This window comes from Hemibagrus wyckioides, linkage group LG25, assembly GCF_019097595.1.
Source record: "Hemibagrus wyckioides isolate EC202008001 linkage group LG25, SWU_Hwy_1.0, whole genome shotgun sequence".
Taxonomy (NCBI): domain Eukaryota; kingdom Metazoa; phylum Chordata; class Actinopteri; order Siluriformes; family Bagridae; genus Hemibagrus; species Hemibagrus wyckioides.
In genome coordinates this window covers 6,784,901-6,796,973 of record NC_080734.1, presented here as the reverse complement: position 1 = coordinate 6,796,973, position 12,073 = coordinate 6,784,901, and the positions used below count along the sequence as shown (strand labels likewise).

Sequence of the window (12,073 nt, the reverse complement as noted above, 5' to 3'; positions counted from 1 at the left end):
TGTTTTGAACTGTAAACAATTTCTAATTACCTGACAACACTGATGAAGGCTTGAGTCTGATTCATCAGAAGTTGTTGATTCATTTAATAGAGAAGCAGCTACAACAGCAGCTGACTTATGCTTACAACCAACCCTTACACTCTGTAGGATGGTATACTGGTCAGTGCTGCTATTTGTGCACTACAGTATTGTTGTGCATTTTATATGGAACTGTGTGACTGTACTAGTCCTTAGTTCCTTGTTGTTTAATGTAGCTTTATGTCTTTATGTAGCACCATGGTCATGGAGGAACGTCGTTATATGTAGCGTCTTTATGTAGCACCGGCTATATACGGCTGAAATGACATTAAATTTTTAACTTGACAAACATGGTAAATCGAAAAATCACGAGAAATGTTATTGCTCTGTAACATGACAAGCGGCAAATTAGAAAGGGAAAAAAAGAGAAAAAGCTGGTGAGCAAACAACTGTTTACAGACATCCCACAATGTGAAACAAGAATAGATAGCTAAAAATTATGACATCAAATTGCTATAAATAAAATGAATAAAACTCTTCAGGACATGTTTTAATTTATTTATTAAATTATTTTTAAAAAAATCACACCACTTTTCCAGTGGCATTAAGCCTGAAGTGTTTTATTCCTCACTTACTGTGCTTCACTTCAGTGCCTGCTTTTGCATTACAATACAATGTACCTAATATTTAACTACAATTGAACTCCAGTACAGCAGCATTTCTATGAATTTCAGTAATAGATTCTGTGTATTTCACTGTTATTGGGTATAATCGTGCGAGACAATCTAAAGACAAGATTAGCTAGAAAACACAAAGATATGTGAAATAATGAACGCAGCACAAGTAGATAACAAGCAAAGTGTATAGAAAGACTTGGTAACAACAGAACTGGAAAAGAAAATAGCCACAGATGATAAGACAGTGATAAGAGACTGTGGCCAGGGTAGACTTTTAAAAAGAATAGTACAATATAAAGTGTTATCAGTTGCTACATATATTCTATAAGGAACCATTTTGAAGGGATCATTGAAAAGAAGCCAGTGGAGATCTTTGAATCCAAGTTAGATAGAAGCCCATTTTGGGATTAATTATTATTATTATAAGAAGAAGAAGCTTTTGTTATTGCTATAAATTACAGCACTGTCCCAGTTTTTTTTTTAGAAGTTAGGGTTACACCACAGGGTCAGCCATGGTACTATGCCCCTGGAGCAGTTATGGACCTTGCTTAAGGGCAAATTCAGACAAGAAAATACATCACACAGAAGATTTACAGCATTTGGCAGACACCCTTATGCAAAGCAACTTACATTTTTTATCTCATACAACTGAGCAATTGAGGGTTAAGGCACCTTAGTTAACATGAACCCTGATCAGAAAACACTGCACATGTGGATCATTTGACTGCACTGTATTTTATTTGTCTGATTGCTCCAGCTCCCGACTGGAATTTGCAGTAGTCACCTTTCAATACAACATCAAAACATTTCCCTCGTGTCAATTTTACTTCAGTTTCTATAAACTGGCCCTGTTGTAATTTTGTGCTCCCCTGAAAATTACACCTATAAGTGTTCCTGCTACCGATTGCCATTTTAGCCAGAGGAGGCTTCAAATACAACAGTGCAGTAACTGCTCAAGTTCTGCTCAGGCTTTCTTTCATTCCTCTAGTAGGACCGTATTTGCCATTTCGTTTGGATGGAAGCTTAAATAAAGCACTGTATGGATCGGCAGCCTTGAACTACATTTACCAGAGAGCACTTTGAACATTAAGTAAACAGTAACAGCCTTTTATTAAACCTTGAAATTAATCACAAAATGTTTTATACTGGCCTTTTTTTTTTGGTTCAGATGAGCCCAAAACAGAGGCACCAGAGGAGAAAGAACAAGAAACCAGCAAACTGAATAAAACAGAAGCTGAAAAGGAAGGTTAGTATTTGGTATTATCAGTAAATTTTAGCTTTTGTGTCAATGTATTTAGTATTACATTTGTTTAAACTGACTGTCATGTTTTCACCACAGCGCTGCTGAATTCTCAATTCTGATTGGTCAAAAGTATAATACTATACAGTGGAACCTCGACATGCTAATTTAATTAGTTCTGGAGGTGAGTTCTTATGGTGCAAATTTGTATTGCGAAACAAATTTTCCCATAAGAAATAATGTAAATGCAGATAATCCGTTCCAGCCACCCAAAAATATCACAAATATTACCGATACGAAGCGTATGTAAACTGTATGGCTGCTTACAAAGAACTGACCCAAGCCAAGCATTCCATGTCAAGGGTCCTCACAGGAAGTCGTACCATGAAGCTTGGGTTAAAAATAGAACAGACCACCCACGCCACCAACCTATTAACAAATAAAAACGCAAAAAACACAGTTTTTGAATACATGACTATTTTTAAACAGATTTTGCTGACTGAAAAAAAAAAATCGTAAAATTTGTGAACTCACTTTGGTTGGCTTCGCTTGGCTTTCCATTGATGCAAACACGTTTTGAACTGCTCCTGGTTCATTCGTATGCCGTAAATGCTTCATATGTTGATAAAAATTGCTTACAAAATTTCGATTCTGAAAAAGGCGAAAATTCATAAGGGAGGGCATTTGTATGCCGAGTTTCCACTGTAACACAATTCAAATCACAAGTTTATATTATTGTGTTTACTGTATATTAATATTAAGTTATTGTTTCCATAGCAAGAGCTAATTCACTACAGACGTGTTTAGCAGATGCTCCTTATAAACCAAATAGGTGTGTCCCAAATTGAATACTCATGCACTCATTATCCAATCCAGTATCAATAGTAAATATTGTGTACACACTGAAAATAACAACACTTTAAATATCCGGATGATGCAGTGTGGAATGTTGGACACTCCATGCACTCAATGCTTACAGCTTTGATTACATAGTAGAAGAAGAAACCTTTATTATCACCACACATGCATTATAGCACAGAGAAATTCTTTTCTTCACTTATCCCAACTGAGGAAGTTGGTGTCAGAGCGCAGGGGCAGCTGTGATACAGCACCCCTGGAGCAGGGAGGGTTAAGGGCTTTGCTCAGTTGCCCAACAGCAGAGCTTGGTGTTGTGGGGGCTTGAACCCCAATTCTCCAATAAACAATACAGAGCCTTAACCATTTAAACCACCACTGCCCAGAGCTACTGGGCACTGATGCTGGATGAGAAGAAAATGCCAGTCTAGTGAACAAGATGTCCTACAAATATCTTAGCTCAAGTTTTGCGATTTATCTTACAACTTCATTTGCCTTCGACTGCGAAATGACATTTACTTTCAATTAATAATAATAAAAAAAAAGTTAGTGTTCCATCTAAGACAATACTACATTCTAAACTTCAGAAGAAATCGTGTCAAAATCATGAACTTTTAGAACCTATTTTTTGCAATAATTCAAAATCCATTAGAAAAATCCTAGCGGCTTTCTGTCGTGGGTGATGCTAACTACCGGGTTAGTCTACAAAAACACCATTAATGACACAAACAAAAGAAGAAGGCACAGACTGGAAATTAAATTAAGAAAACATATTAAACTAGCATTCTACTAAGACCTAATAGTTTGTGCTTTAATGTCTTAATAATTAGAAGGATCGAATAGAAATTCATCCAATTAATTTCCTAATTTGACTCCAAACTAGTGCAGTAATGACTGTGAATACAAGTCTAATAGACAGTACTGAGCTTGAAACTCTGGAAGCCATTGAGCCCCTCAAGCTTTGGATAAAAGCATCTGCCATGTGAGTAGATGTGAATGTGAATATTAATATAAATAAACTGTGGATGTGTTCATAAGACAGACAAACTGTATGCGTCTAATTAGAGCGAGCAAGATCTTGGCCTTTCCCAAAGAGAGCTAGATTGTTCCTAATAAAGTAAAAAAGTTGCCTACAATGCTGTGCAACAAATTGGGTCTTATTTTGTCTGTTTGTTTATCTAATGTCTTTTCTATAATTGCCCATGTTTTTGAGTTTCCAACTGAGATTCTCATTAGTACAGTATTCCAGGAATGAATGCCTTAATGCAGGGGTTATGTGGAATTATTGTAATCTACAAATAAACTGATTCGATTTTGGATTTGATCCAGACAGCATCAGGGCCACAGCAAGGTCAAATGTCTGAAATAGGTTTACTTTAGTGGTGTCCTTTCTGTCTGAAGCATAATTTAAGGGCATTTCTGGAATATGAATTAGTAACAAGATGGACTGGACTGGTGGTGAAGGCTTCCCTGTGTCCATTACTGGGGTTGGGGGTTTGATTCCCACCTTTGCTGTGTGTGGAGTTTGGATGTTCTCTGTGTGCTCTAGAGGTTTAATCTGGGTACTATGGTTTCTTTCCCAAGTCTAAAAACATGCCTTGTAGACTGATTGGCATCTCTAAATTATATTGACTGTGATTGTACCCTGTGATGGCTTGGCACCCTGTTCATAGTGTTCCCTTGTCTTGTGCCTTGGGACTGAGTGCTACAGAAAACAGATAGACAGATAGAAAGATAGATAAAGACAGGAACATATTACATAACATACCACTTTTGAGACAAAAACCTTGAAGTATGTTATTAGGTTTTAGGCTGAAAAAAACCCCTGAAAGTGTGTGAAACTCAGAGTTTCTGAAAGAAATGTGTCAGGTTCTTCAAAATGCTTAGAAAAACTTGTTAGATCATATGTGATAATAGAGATGATGGATTTTTATCAGCAAAGTGTTGACAGACACATTATCCACTTTGATTACTTTCTAACTCTTTAATGGTTTGTAAATGAAATTTGGAAGCAAAAACAGCCATAAAGTCATATATATATATATATATAATTGTTTTCAAAATTCCTGTTACAGTAGGTTTCAGAAGTATTGGCACCCTTCAAAAGAATCGTCAGCAATCACTAAGGGAAAAAAAGATTACAAACAATTTTCCACCAAACAACTGGAAAAAAAATGTTTCCTTTTTCTTTAACATAAATCATATCACTTTATATGGTATAGTTCTTAAACCCCCCCCCCCAAAAAAAATTGGCAAAAGTATTGACACCCCTTTACTTTATTATGTTTGCTTTTCCTGAGATGAGATGTTGAGCCAAATAGAGTTCTTTTGTTTTGTTTTGAAATAAAAGTCCAATAATAAAAAAGTACTCTAGCAAATGTTCCTGGAAGAAAGCAAGAGTGAACAAAGCTAGTTTAATAATGCACATCCAATATTCGACCTCCAGGCTGAAAGATATCAAAAACGGCATTAGATATACAACAGTCGAAATTAAATCTCAGCGAAAAATCTCTGAAATCTTGTAAACACGAGCTGCACACCAGATTATTATAATTACAAATGAATATGGATATGTGCATCCGAATAAATCAAATGACCCACATTCATCTCCTGTTATCTATTTTACAGTCATAAATCTTCCTCCTTGTATCGATCTGGTGCTTCTTCTGACGGGACAGCATTCGGGCCTAAAGCGTCGCGTTAGCTCGGACCAATTTAAGCAATCTAAACCTTTAATAAAGCTGTCACATTTGTGCTGTGACTTACGTGCACTTCTCGAAATTGATTTTAGGTGTGTGATTTACGAGTGCAAATCACACCGTCTTTTTTATGACACAAGTGCAATTTATGATGCCTGCGACTACGGTTTCATCAAACTGAATGGGGTTTGATGATTATTGGCGTGCGGCTGGTGAAGTGTTTAAATCCGTTGAACATTTTATCTGCTATAATATGGAACCTACTATGGAAAGCTTTAAAATGTAGTACACATTTATAGTGAGGTTAAATTCTCCGTTCTGATTGGTCAGAAGGGTTTGATTTATTTTCTATAAATGCAGCTCTGATTGTCTTTCAGGTTTATATTTATATGTTATTATTTTTATAATTGCAGCGTACTCAGGGATTTGTATGACATGTAAACACATTTTTAAGAACGCTTGTCTCTGAGTCGAGCTTTACTGATGTTTATATCAATCACTTTTGGATGTCGAAAGTTGAAAGATTCAGTAACTTAGTTTTCTTCCATGGGAAAGGCTTCAGGACAACGCGAGTTTGTTCTTCTCGTTAACATGACAAGCTGCATCTTTTTTTTTTTTAGGAACGACTATTTATATCTGTAATAAAGTAGGTAATAACGGAAAGTACTTTGTTTTGCAGATGTTCTACAACACAACCATAAAAATAACCATAATCATCAAATTTATGATGCATCATTCTTTAATTAATAACACTGTTACTGCTAGAAATTTGCTGTAAGTGAAATAAAACACTTCAGGATGTTCCGTCATTGCAAAATAATTAACTTTGGTGTGGTCATGTTGACTCCCATTTCTGTCGAGGAACATCACACCGAACAAGTCAAATAAAATCCATCATCCTGTCTGCTTTCAGATAAACTAAAAGAATCTACCACCTGTGTGTGTATGCAGCCGGAGCAACCCATACTGCCTCAAACACAAGACACTAAGCCAGAGGAAGAAAAAGGTACCTGCTATTGACTCAAATGATCATCAGATGATCACATCATTGTGCATGTCAGGAGAGAACTGACAACATGGAGAAAAACACACAAGATGTTTTTAGCATGTCATGGGGATTGATGGAGCTGTCAGAGCAACCAGCCTTAAATCAACTCTGTGCTATACTGTGATGTATAGATAGATAGGCAGACAGACGTATGGACTGGCATATGTACAGGCAGATAGACAGACAGACAGATAGCTAGACAGATATACAGACAGGCAGATGCACAGGCAGATGGATCGGCAAATGGCTAGACAGACAGGCAGGCAGATAGTTAAACAGGCAGATATATCTAGATAGATAGATAGATAGATAGATAGATAGATAGATAGATAGATAGATAGATAGATAGACATGCAGGAAGATTGATAGACACGTAGACAGGCACATAGATTGACAGGCAGGCAGACAGAGACCAATAGATAGATAGATAGGTAGATAGATAGACAGATAGATATTGACATTATTATTTTTTTTTAATGTATTATACAGATAGAATGTTTTTTTCCCGACTAGAAATAAAATGGAGATGGAGGATTCGAACCTTGGCACTTGTAGCTCAACATTACTACTTTTTCGAACTCTTCCTATCTTTAGTAGTTCATGGCCAGAAATTATTTTCTGCTCTAAAGCGCCATCTGGTGGAAACGACAGTAAAATCCGCCATCCAGCACGTGCATTTTCTTTTCTTTTCTTTTCGTTCATTTTCAATTCTTTTCTTCAAGCAGCCTTCAGTGAATTTTGACCTGTAAATAAAAGGAAACGTCTTATTTGTTTTAGCTGTGCGTTTTTCACAGTCAGTCCCACATTACAACGGCAAAGCTTTTCTACTTTGACTTGAACACCGGGCTCAATTTTTTATTAGAAGTCTCGCCTCTTATTTAACTGAGTCGACACAATCATTCGGTTCACCGAGTCGACACAGAGGCACGTGGCAGGAATTCCCAGATGCTGTCATTAAATGACCATTTATTATCTAAAACCGCAGCGTCCTTAGTACTGGACTGTTATAATCCTACACACACACACACACACACACACACATATACACACACACACACACCCACACACACACATACACACACACACACACACACATACACACACACACACACACACACACACACACACATACACAGCAGTGCCACCTGCTGTAAAGTCATTACAGCTCACACACCACATTTACCTGTAAGTTCTGTGATTATTTTGTATTATTTTTTTATTATGTCTCATCTGGTATTCAGAGTATGTAATTAATATAATTAATCCTGTCCTGGAGTTGCATGTTATATTAGGCATTTAACAGTGAAGCATGTATAATTCAGTTAAAGTGCCAGAATGATTTGTGAACAGGAAGAAAGAAAGCTAATTAAAAACAAAACAGATATATTACATAATATAGCATGTAGTAGATCTTTTCACGTAGCACACAGAAAAAAAGAAGAACACACTAGTGTACACACTGAGCAGAAATTCTGTATATATAATATGGATTTCTATTAAACTCTTAAAATTCTACATTTTTTTTAACCAGAATGGCCTGAAGAACTTATTCACTGCTAATACCTGTTTAAATTATAAGGTTGTAGCACTATCAGTCTTCATAGTAACTTTTCTCTTTCTTTCTTTCTTTCTTTCTTTCTTTCTTTCTTTCTTTCTTTCTTTCTTTCTTTCTTTCTTTCTTTCTTTTTGTCTGTCTTTCTTTTATAGAGGAAGAAATAAAGCAGCCAGAACAAAAGCCTGAACAAGGTATCAAGTCTTTTTTTAGTTAAATAAAAAAGATTCAGGTTGGTTTTAAAATGGTTATTATGATACTACTGACTACTGTATCTATCTATCTATCTATCTATCTATCTATCTATCTATCTATCTATCTATCTATCTATCTATCTATCTATCTACATATACATTATTATTATTATTATTATTATTATTATTATTATTATAATGTTAGCACAAAGTACAAAGACTTCATTTGTGATAACACCAAAATCAACACTGAACTACATTACCCATCAGCCCCAGTTACGTGTCCTCATAATAAAAAAATATTATAGAAGTCATTTGCCAAAAATATTATTTATAAAAAATAATTGATCTGTGCATTGCAATGAAATCAGTGCATTTAAATAAAATTATGAAAAAACAATAAATGAATAAATATACAATTATATTAATAAACAAAATTAATAAAATATTATTAAAATATTTTTAAAAATCCACTGTTGCATTTATACGGTTTTGTCTGCTTGTATTTCTGCACTCCAGCTGTGAAGCAGGTGGTGGATTCAGAGTTCAGAGTTTTTTCAGAGAAAAAAGGTGAAAAAAGCTGCCTCATTTCCTAACTCTTCTAACTCCTGTTATGATTTACTCCAATTTCCTCACTTCCTGTTTTGATTTCCCCTTATTTCCTAGCTTAATTTTCAGATTATTTCCCAAACTTCCTGTTTTGATTTAGGCTCACTTCCTAACCCTCTGTTTTGATTTCCCCTCTTTTCCTCACTTCCTGTTTTGATTTTCCTTCATTTCCTAACTTCCTGTTCTGCTAATTTCCCAAAATTCCTGTTTTGATTAACTGCACACTTCCTCACTTCCTGTTTTGATTTCCCCTCATTTCCTTCCTGCTTGTTTTGATTTTGCCCAATTTTCTAACTTCCTGTTTTGATTTCTCCAACTTCCACACGTCTGGTTTTGATTTACCCTAATTTCTGAACTTCCTATTTTGATTTCCATCCACTTCCTAACTCTCTGTTACATTTCAGTAAAGAGTTCTACACTTCTACACTAACACGGTTAAGACAGCATGCAATGGACTGATTATTACTGTTGGGAAATATATGAAATATTTTCATTACATTTTAGGATTTCTTAATGCACAATTCATTAAAATGAAGATTCGTCTGGCTAATTGTCTTATTGAAGAATGATCTTAATATATATTTAAAGAATGCATAGTAGTGATGTGAAATAGAAAGCTAAAACCCTTTTCATGTTACAAAGGCTGTCGGTGTGTGTTTACTATCCATCCTGCCTGTAATTCACCTTTTAAAACACTTTCAGGATAATAACCTTCCTGCACGTGTTCTGTTCATTTGTACATCGTGAAACAAACATGTAGTGTTCTCTTGACACCACTGTTATTGATTATATTATTCAGTAGCACTTCTTGTGCATTAAAAAGCAATACAAATGTGAGTAAAATGCAAATTTGTTCCTGATTAGGGCTTTTAACAGAGCAGCATTGCTCAGCTTTCAGGCAGATCAACATTTATTAGCTTTGTGACTTGTTTACACTTCCCTGAAACATGCATGCTTAAGCAGTCCTCAGCATCATGCATGCTCTGTTTCTCTAACAGGAGCTCTGACAGCAGCTCCGTATAAATGAGAGGTGAGGGAAAACTCACTGAAACGATATGAGGAATAAACCTTCAGAGAAACCAGCCTCAAAAGGGAACCTCATCTGGGTTTCACTGGATAGTGGGATTATAAATCAATTATAATTCTAATTTTAACAGAAAATTTCATTAGTTGAAGTTATCAGCTATTCACTGATGGAGATTTGAGTGCAAAACTCATCCTGGCAATTGCAGTCCAAAGCCACCTTCATGGTTTCTCAGTGGAACCATTCACAGCAATTCCTTGTATCTCCAGGCAGTTTATCCTCATCCATGGCAAAATAATATATAGTGATTGACGATTGATGATTTTGAGGTTTTCTGAGGAAACGTTTGTCACCAGTTTCAGAATTTCAGTAGCATCAAAAAACGTGTTTTTATTTTTTGCCTAATTAACTACGAAAGGGACAAAATAAAGAGGCAGATGAAAGAAAGACTGTTTATAGCTGCTATAAAGTAAGTGAGAATGTGAACAGACTACCACATACTGTTGGATGTGATGTTTAATGTTTTGCTGCCTGATGCTAGGTCCTGGTTTTCACGTGATCTGAGACACGTGCTGTTCAATTTCTGATTGGGTGCCTGTGCCAGAAGCTACTGGGACAGTTCCCTACCAGACCTCTAGAGGAAGTGCCGGCAGGCATTTGACCATAGCTTGTTTTTTGTTTCTGTATTCCCCAAGTGTGTTGTGCCACACCCTTCCTATTGTTCTGCTTTTCCACCCTGTCATCTGTTCTCCATGTACCCTAATGTTTTGTCGTATATATACCAGCCCTTTTGTATCTGTCTTTATCAGTCATTGTTGTTTGTTTACACGTTATATTTTTCCAGTAGTCCGTGTAAGTTCTGTGTAAGTCTTGTTTCAGTTGTCTTAATAAAGCAGTGCTTTTAATTTATCCTGCTTGTTGGTTTGATAAACGATCGTGACTACCACAGAGCTCCGGGTTCGAGCCTCCTGTCTCCTGAACGTTATAGTCTGTTGATAAGCATCTAGTCATAACACTGCACCGCAATGAGAGGTTAACAAAACCAAAGCACTGTTGGGTTTAATAACCTTGGGCAAAAAGGAGTTCTAACCCTGCTTCTAAATTACAAGTGGGAATGTTCTCAACCTGAGGTTAAACTCGGGGTTAAATGCAGTGTGAAAAGCTTTCAAGTTCCAATTCTATATTATATATTTTGTCACAATGGGAGATGCCGCCAGAGGTACGGATCGAACCTGAAAATTCTATAAAGAGCCTGATCACCCAAAATGCTGTAAATCACAATTAAGTGCAGGATAAAAGAGTGTTGGCTTTTATTAACTTAGATTGACATAAACAATATGACATAACTCAGACAGGACATATAATAAACAAAACATGGATACCTGAAGGTCTGAAGGCATCACCGAAACGAAAGACACAACTTGAATAAACATAAAGCTCCTAAAAACCAAACACTTGACAAAGACAGATACAAAAGAGCAAGAATAATAGGGCAACACATTAGGAAAATAGGAAAACCAGACAATAGGAGAAATGTGACACAACACACATGGGGAAACACCTGCCAGCACTCCCTCTGGTGGTCTGGCAGGGAATTGTCCCAGTAATTCCTGACACGCTTGCTGTGATTTGGTGCTAAGCCATAGTGCTAAGCTAAACATTAAATAAATAACCTTTAAACTCATGTAAATTCAATTACTGAGTACAATTCTTAATTGATACTTCGGTCAGGTTCTATACTACTCAGGTCTTTTTCACAAACAGATTGCATGGACATTTTCTCTTTGTCTGTAAATTCTAAAATTACACTAATATACCACTTTAAAAAAAATCATGTGTATTAGTTGGACTAACCTTTTAAAATGCTCCATTTCTATACATCCTTTTAGAAGACATTGACATCGTGGCCCCACTGCAGGATCGTAAGTGACACAACACTACAAAACACAACACAACACAACACACATGTATTTCTATCTGTAAAAGTGTGTATAAAGAAAAAAATATTCATTTCTAACACCTTGCAGTCCCAGCATGCCGCCCAACGCCCGTGTACTGCCCGGCTCCGCCCGGCTGGTACGGTGAGTACTTACTCCACCATCATGATATACATTAAGATCCCCTGCTTTATTTTTTATTAATATTTGAATGAAATTT

General features: G+C 36.2%; 1 protein-coding gene across 13 annotated transcripts in view; it reads left to right on the top strand.

The window, feature by feature from the left end:
- Window positions 1–12,073, top strand: part of trdn (triadin) — a 74,046-nt gene that overhangs the window by 45,032 nt on the left and 16,941 nt on the right. For 11 of the 13 annotated variants that reach the window (XR_009203582.1, XM_058379562.1, XM_058379561.1 and 8 more), the window contains 6 exons: window positions 1,864–1,941; window positions 6,403–6,495; window positions 8,245–8,283; window positions 8,803–8,853; window positions 11,806–11,838; window positions 11,944–11,997. Coding sequence is in view for 12 of the 13 variants with exons in the window: in XM_058379562.1 (XP_058235545.1) it covers window positions 1,864–1,941; window positions 6,403–6,495; window positions 8,245–8,283; window positions 8,803–8,853; window positions 11,806–11,838; window positions 11,944–11,997 (348 nt within the window). In the remaining variant the exon portion in view is untranslated. The remainder of the gene's footprint in view (window positions 1–1,863; window positions 1,942–6,402; window positions 6,496–8,244; window positions 8,284–8,802; window positions 8,854–11,805; window positions 11,839–11,943; window positions 11,998–12,073) is intronic. The other 2 variants (XM_058379563.1, XM_058379569.1) reach the window with 2 other exon arrangements.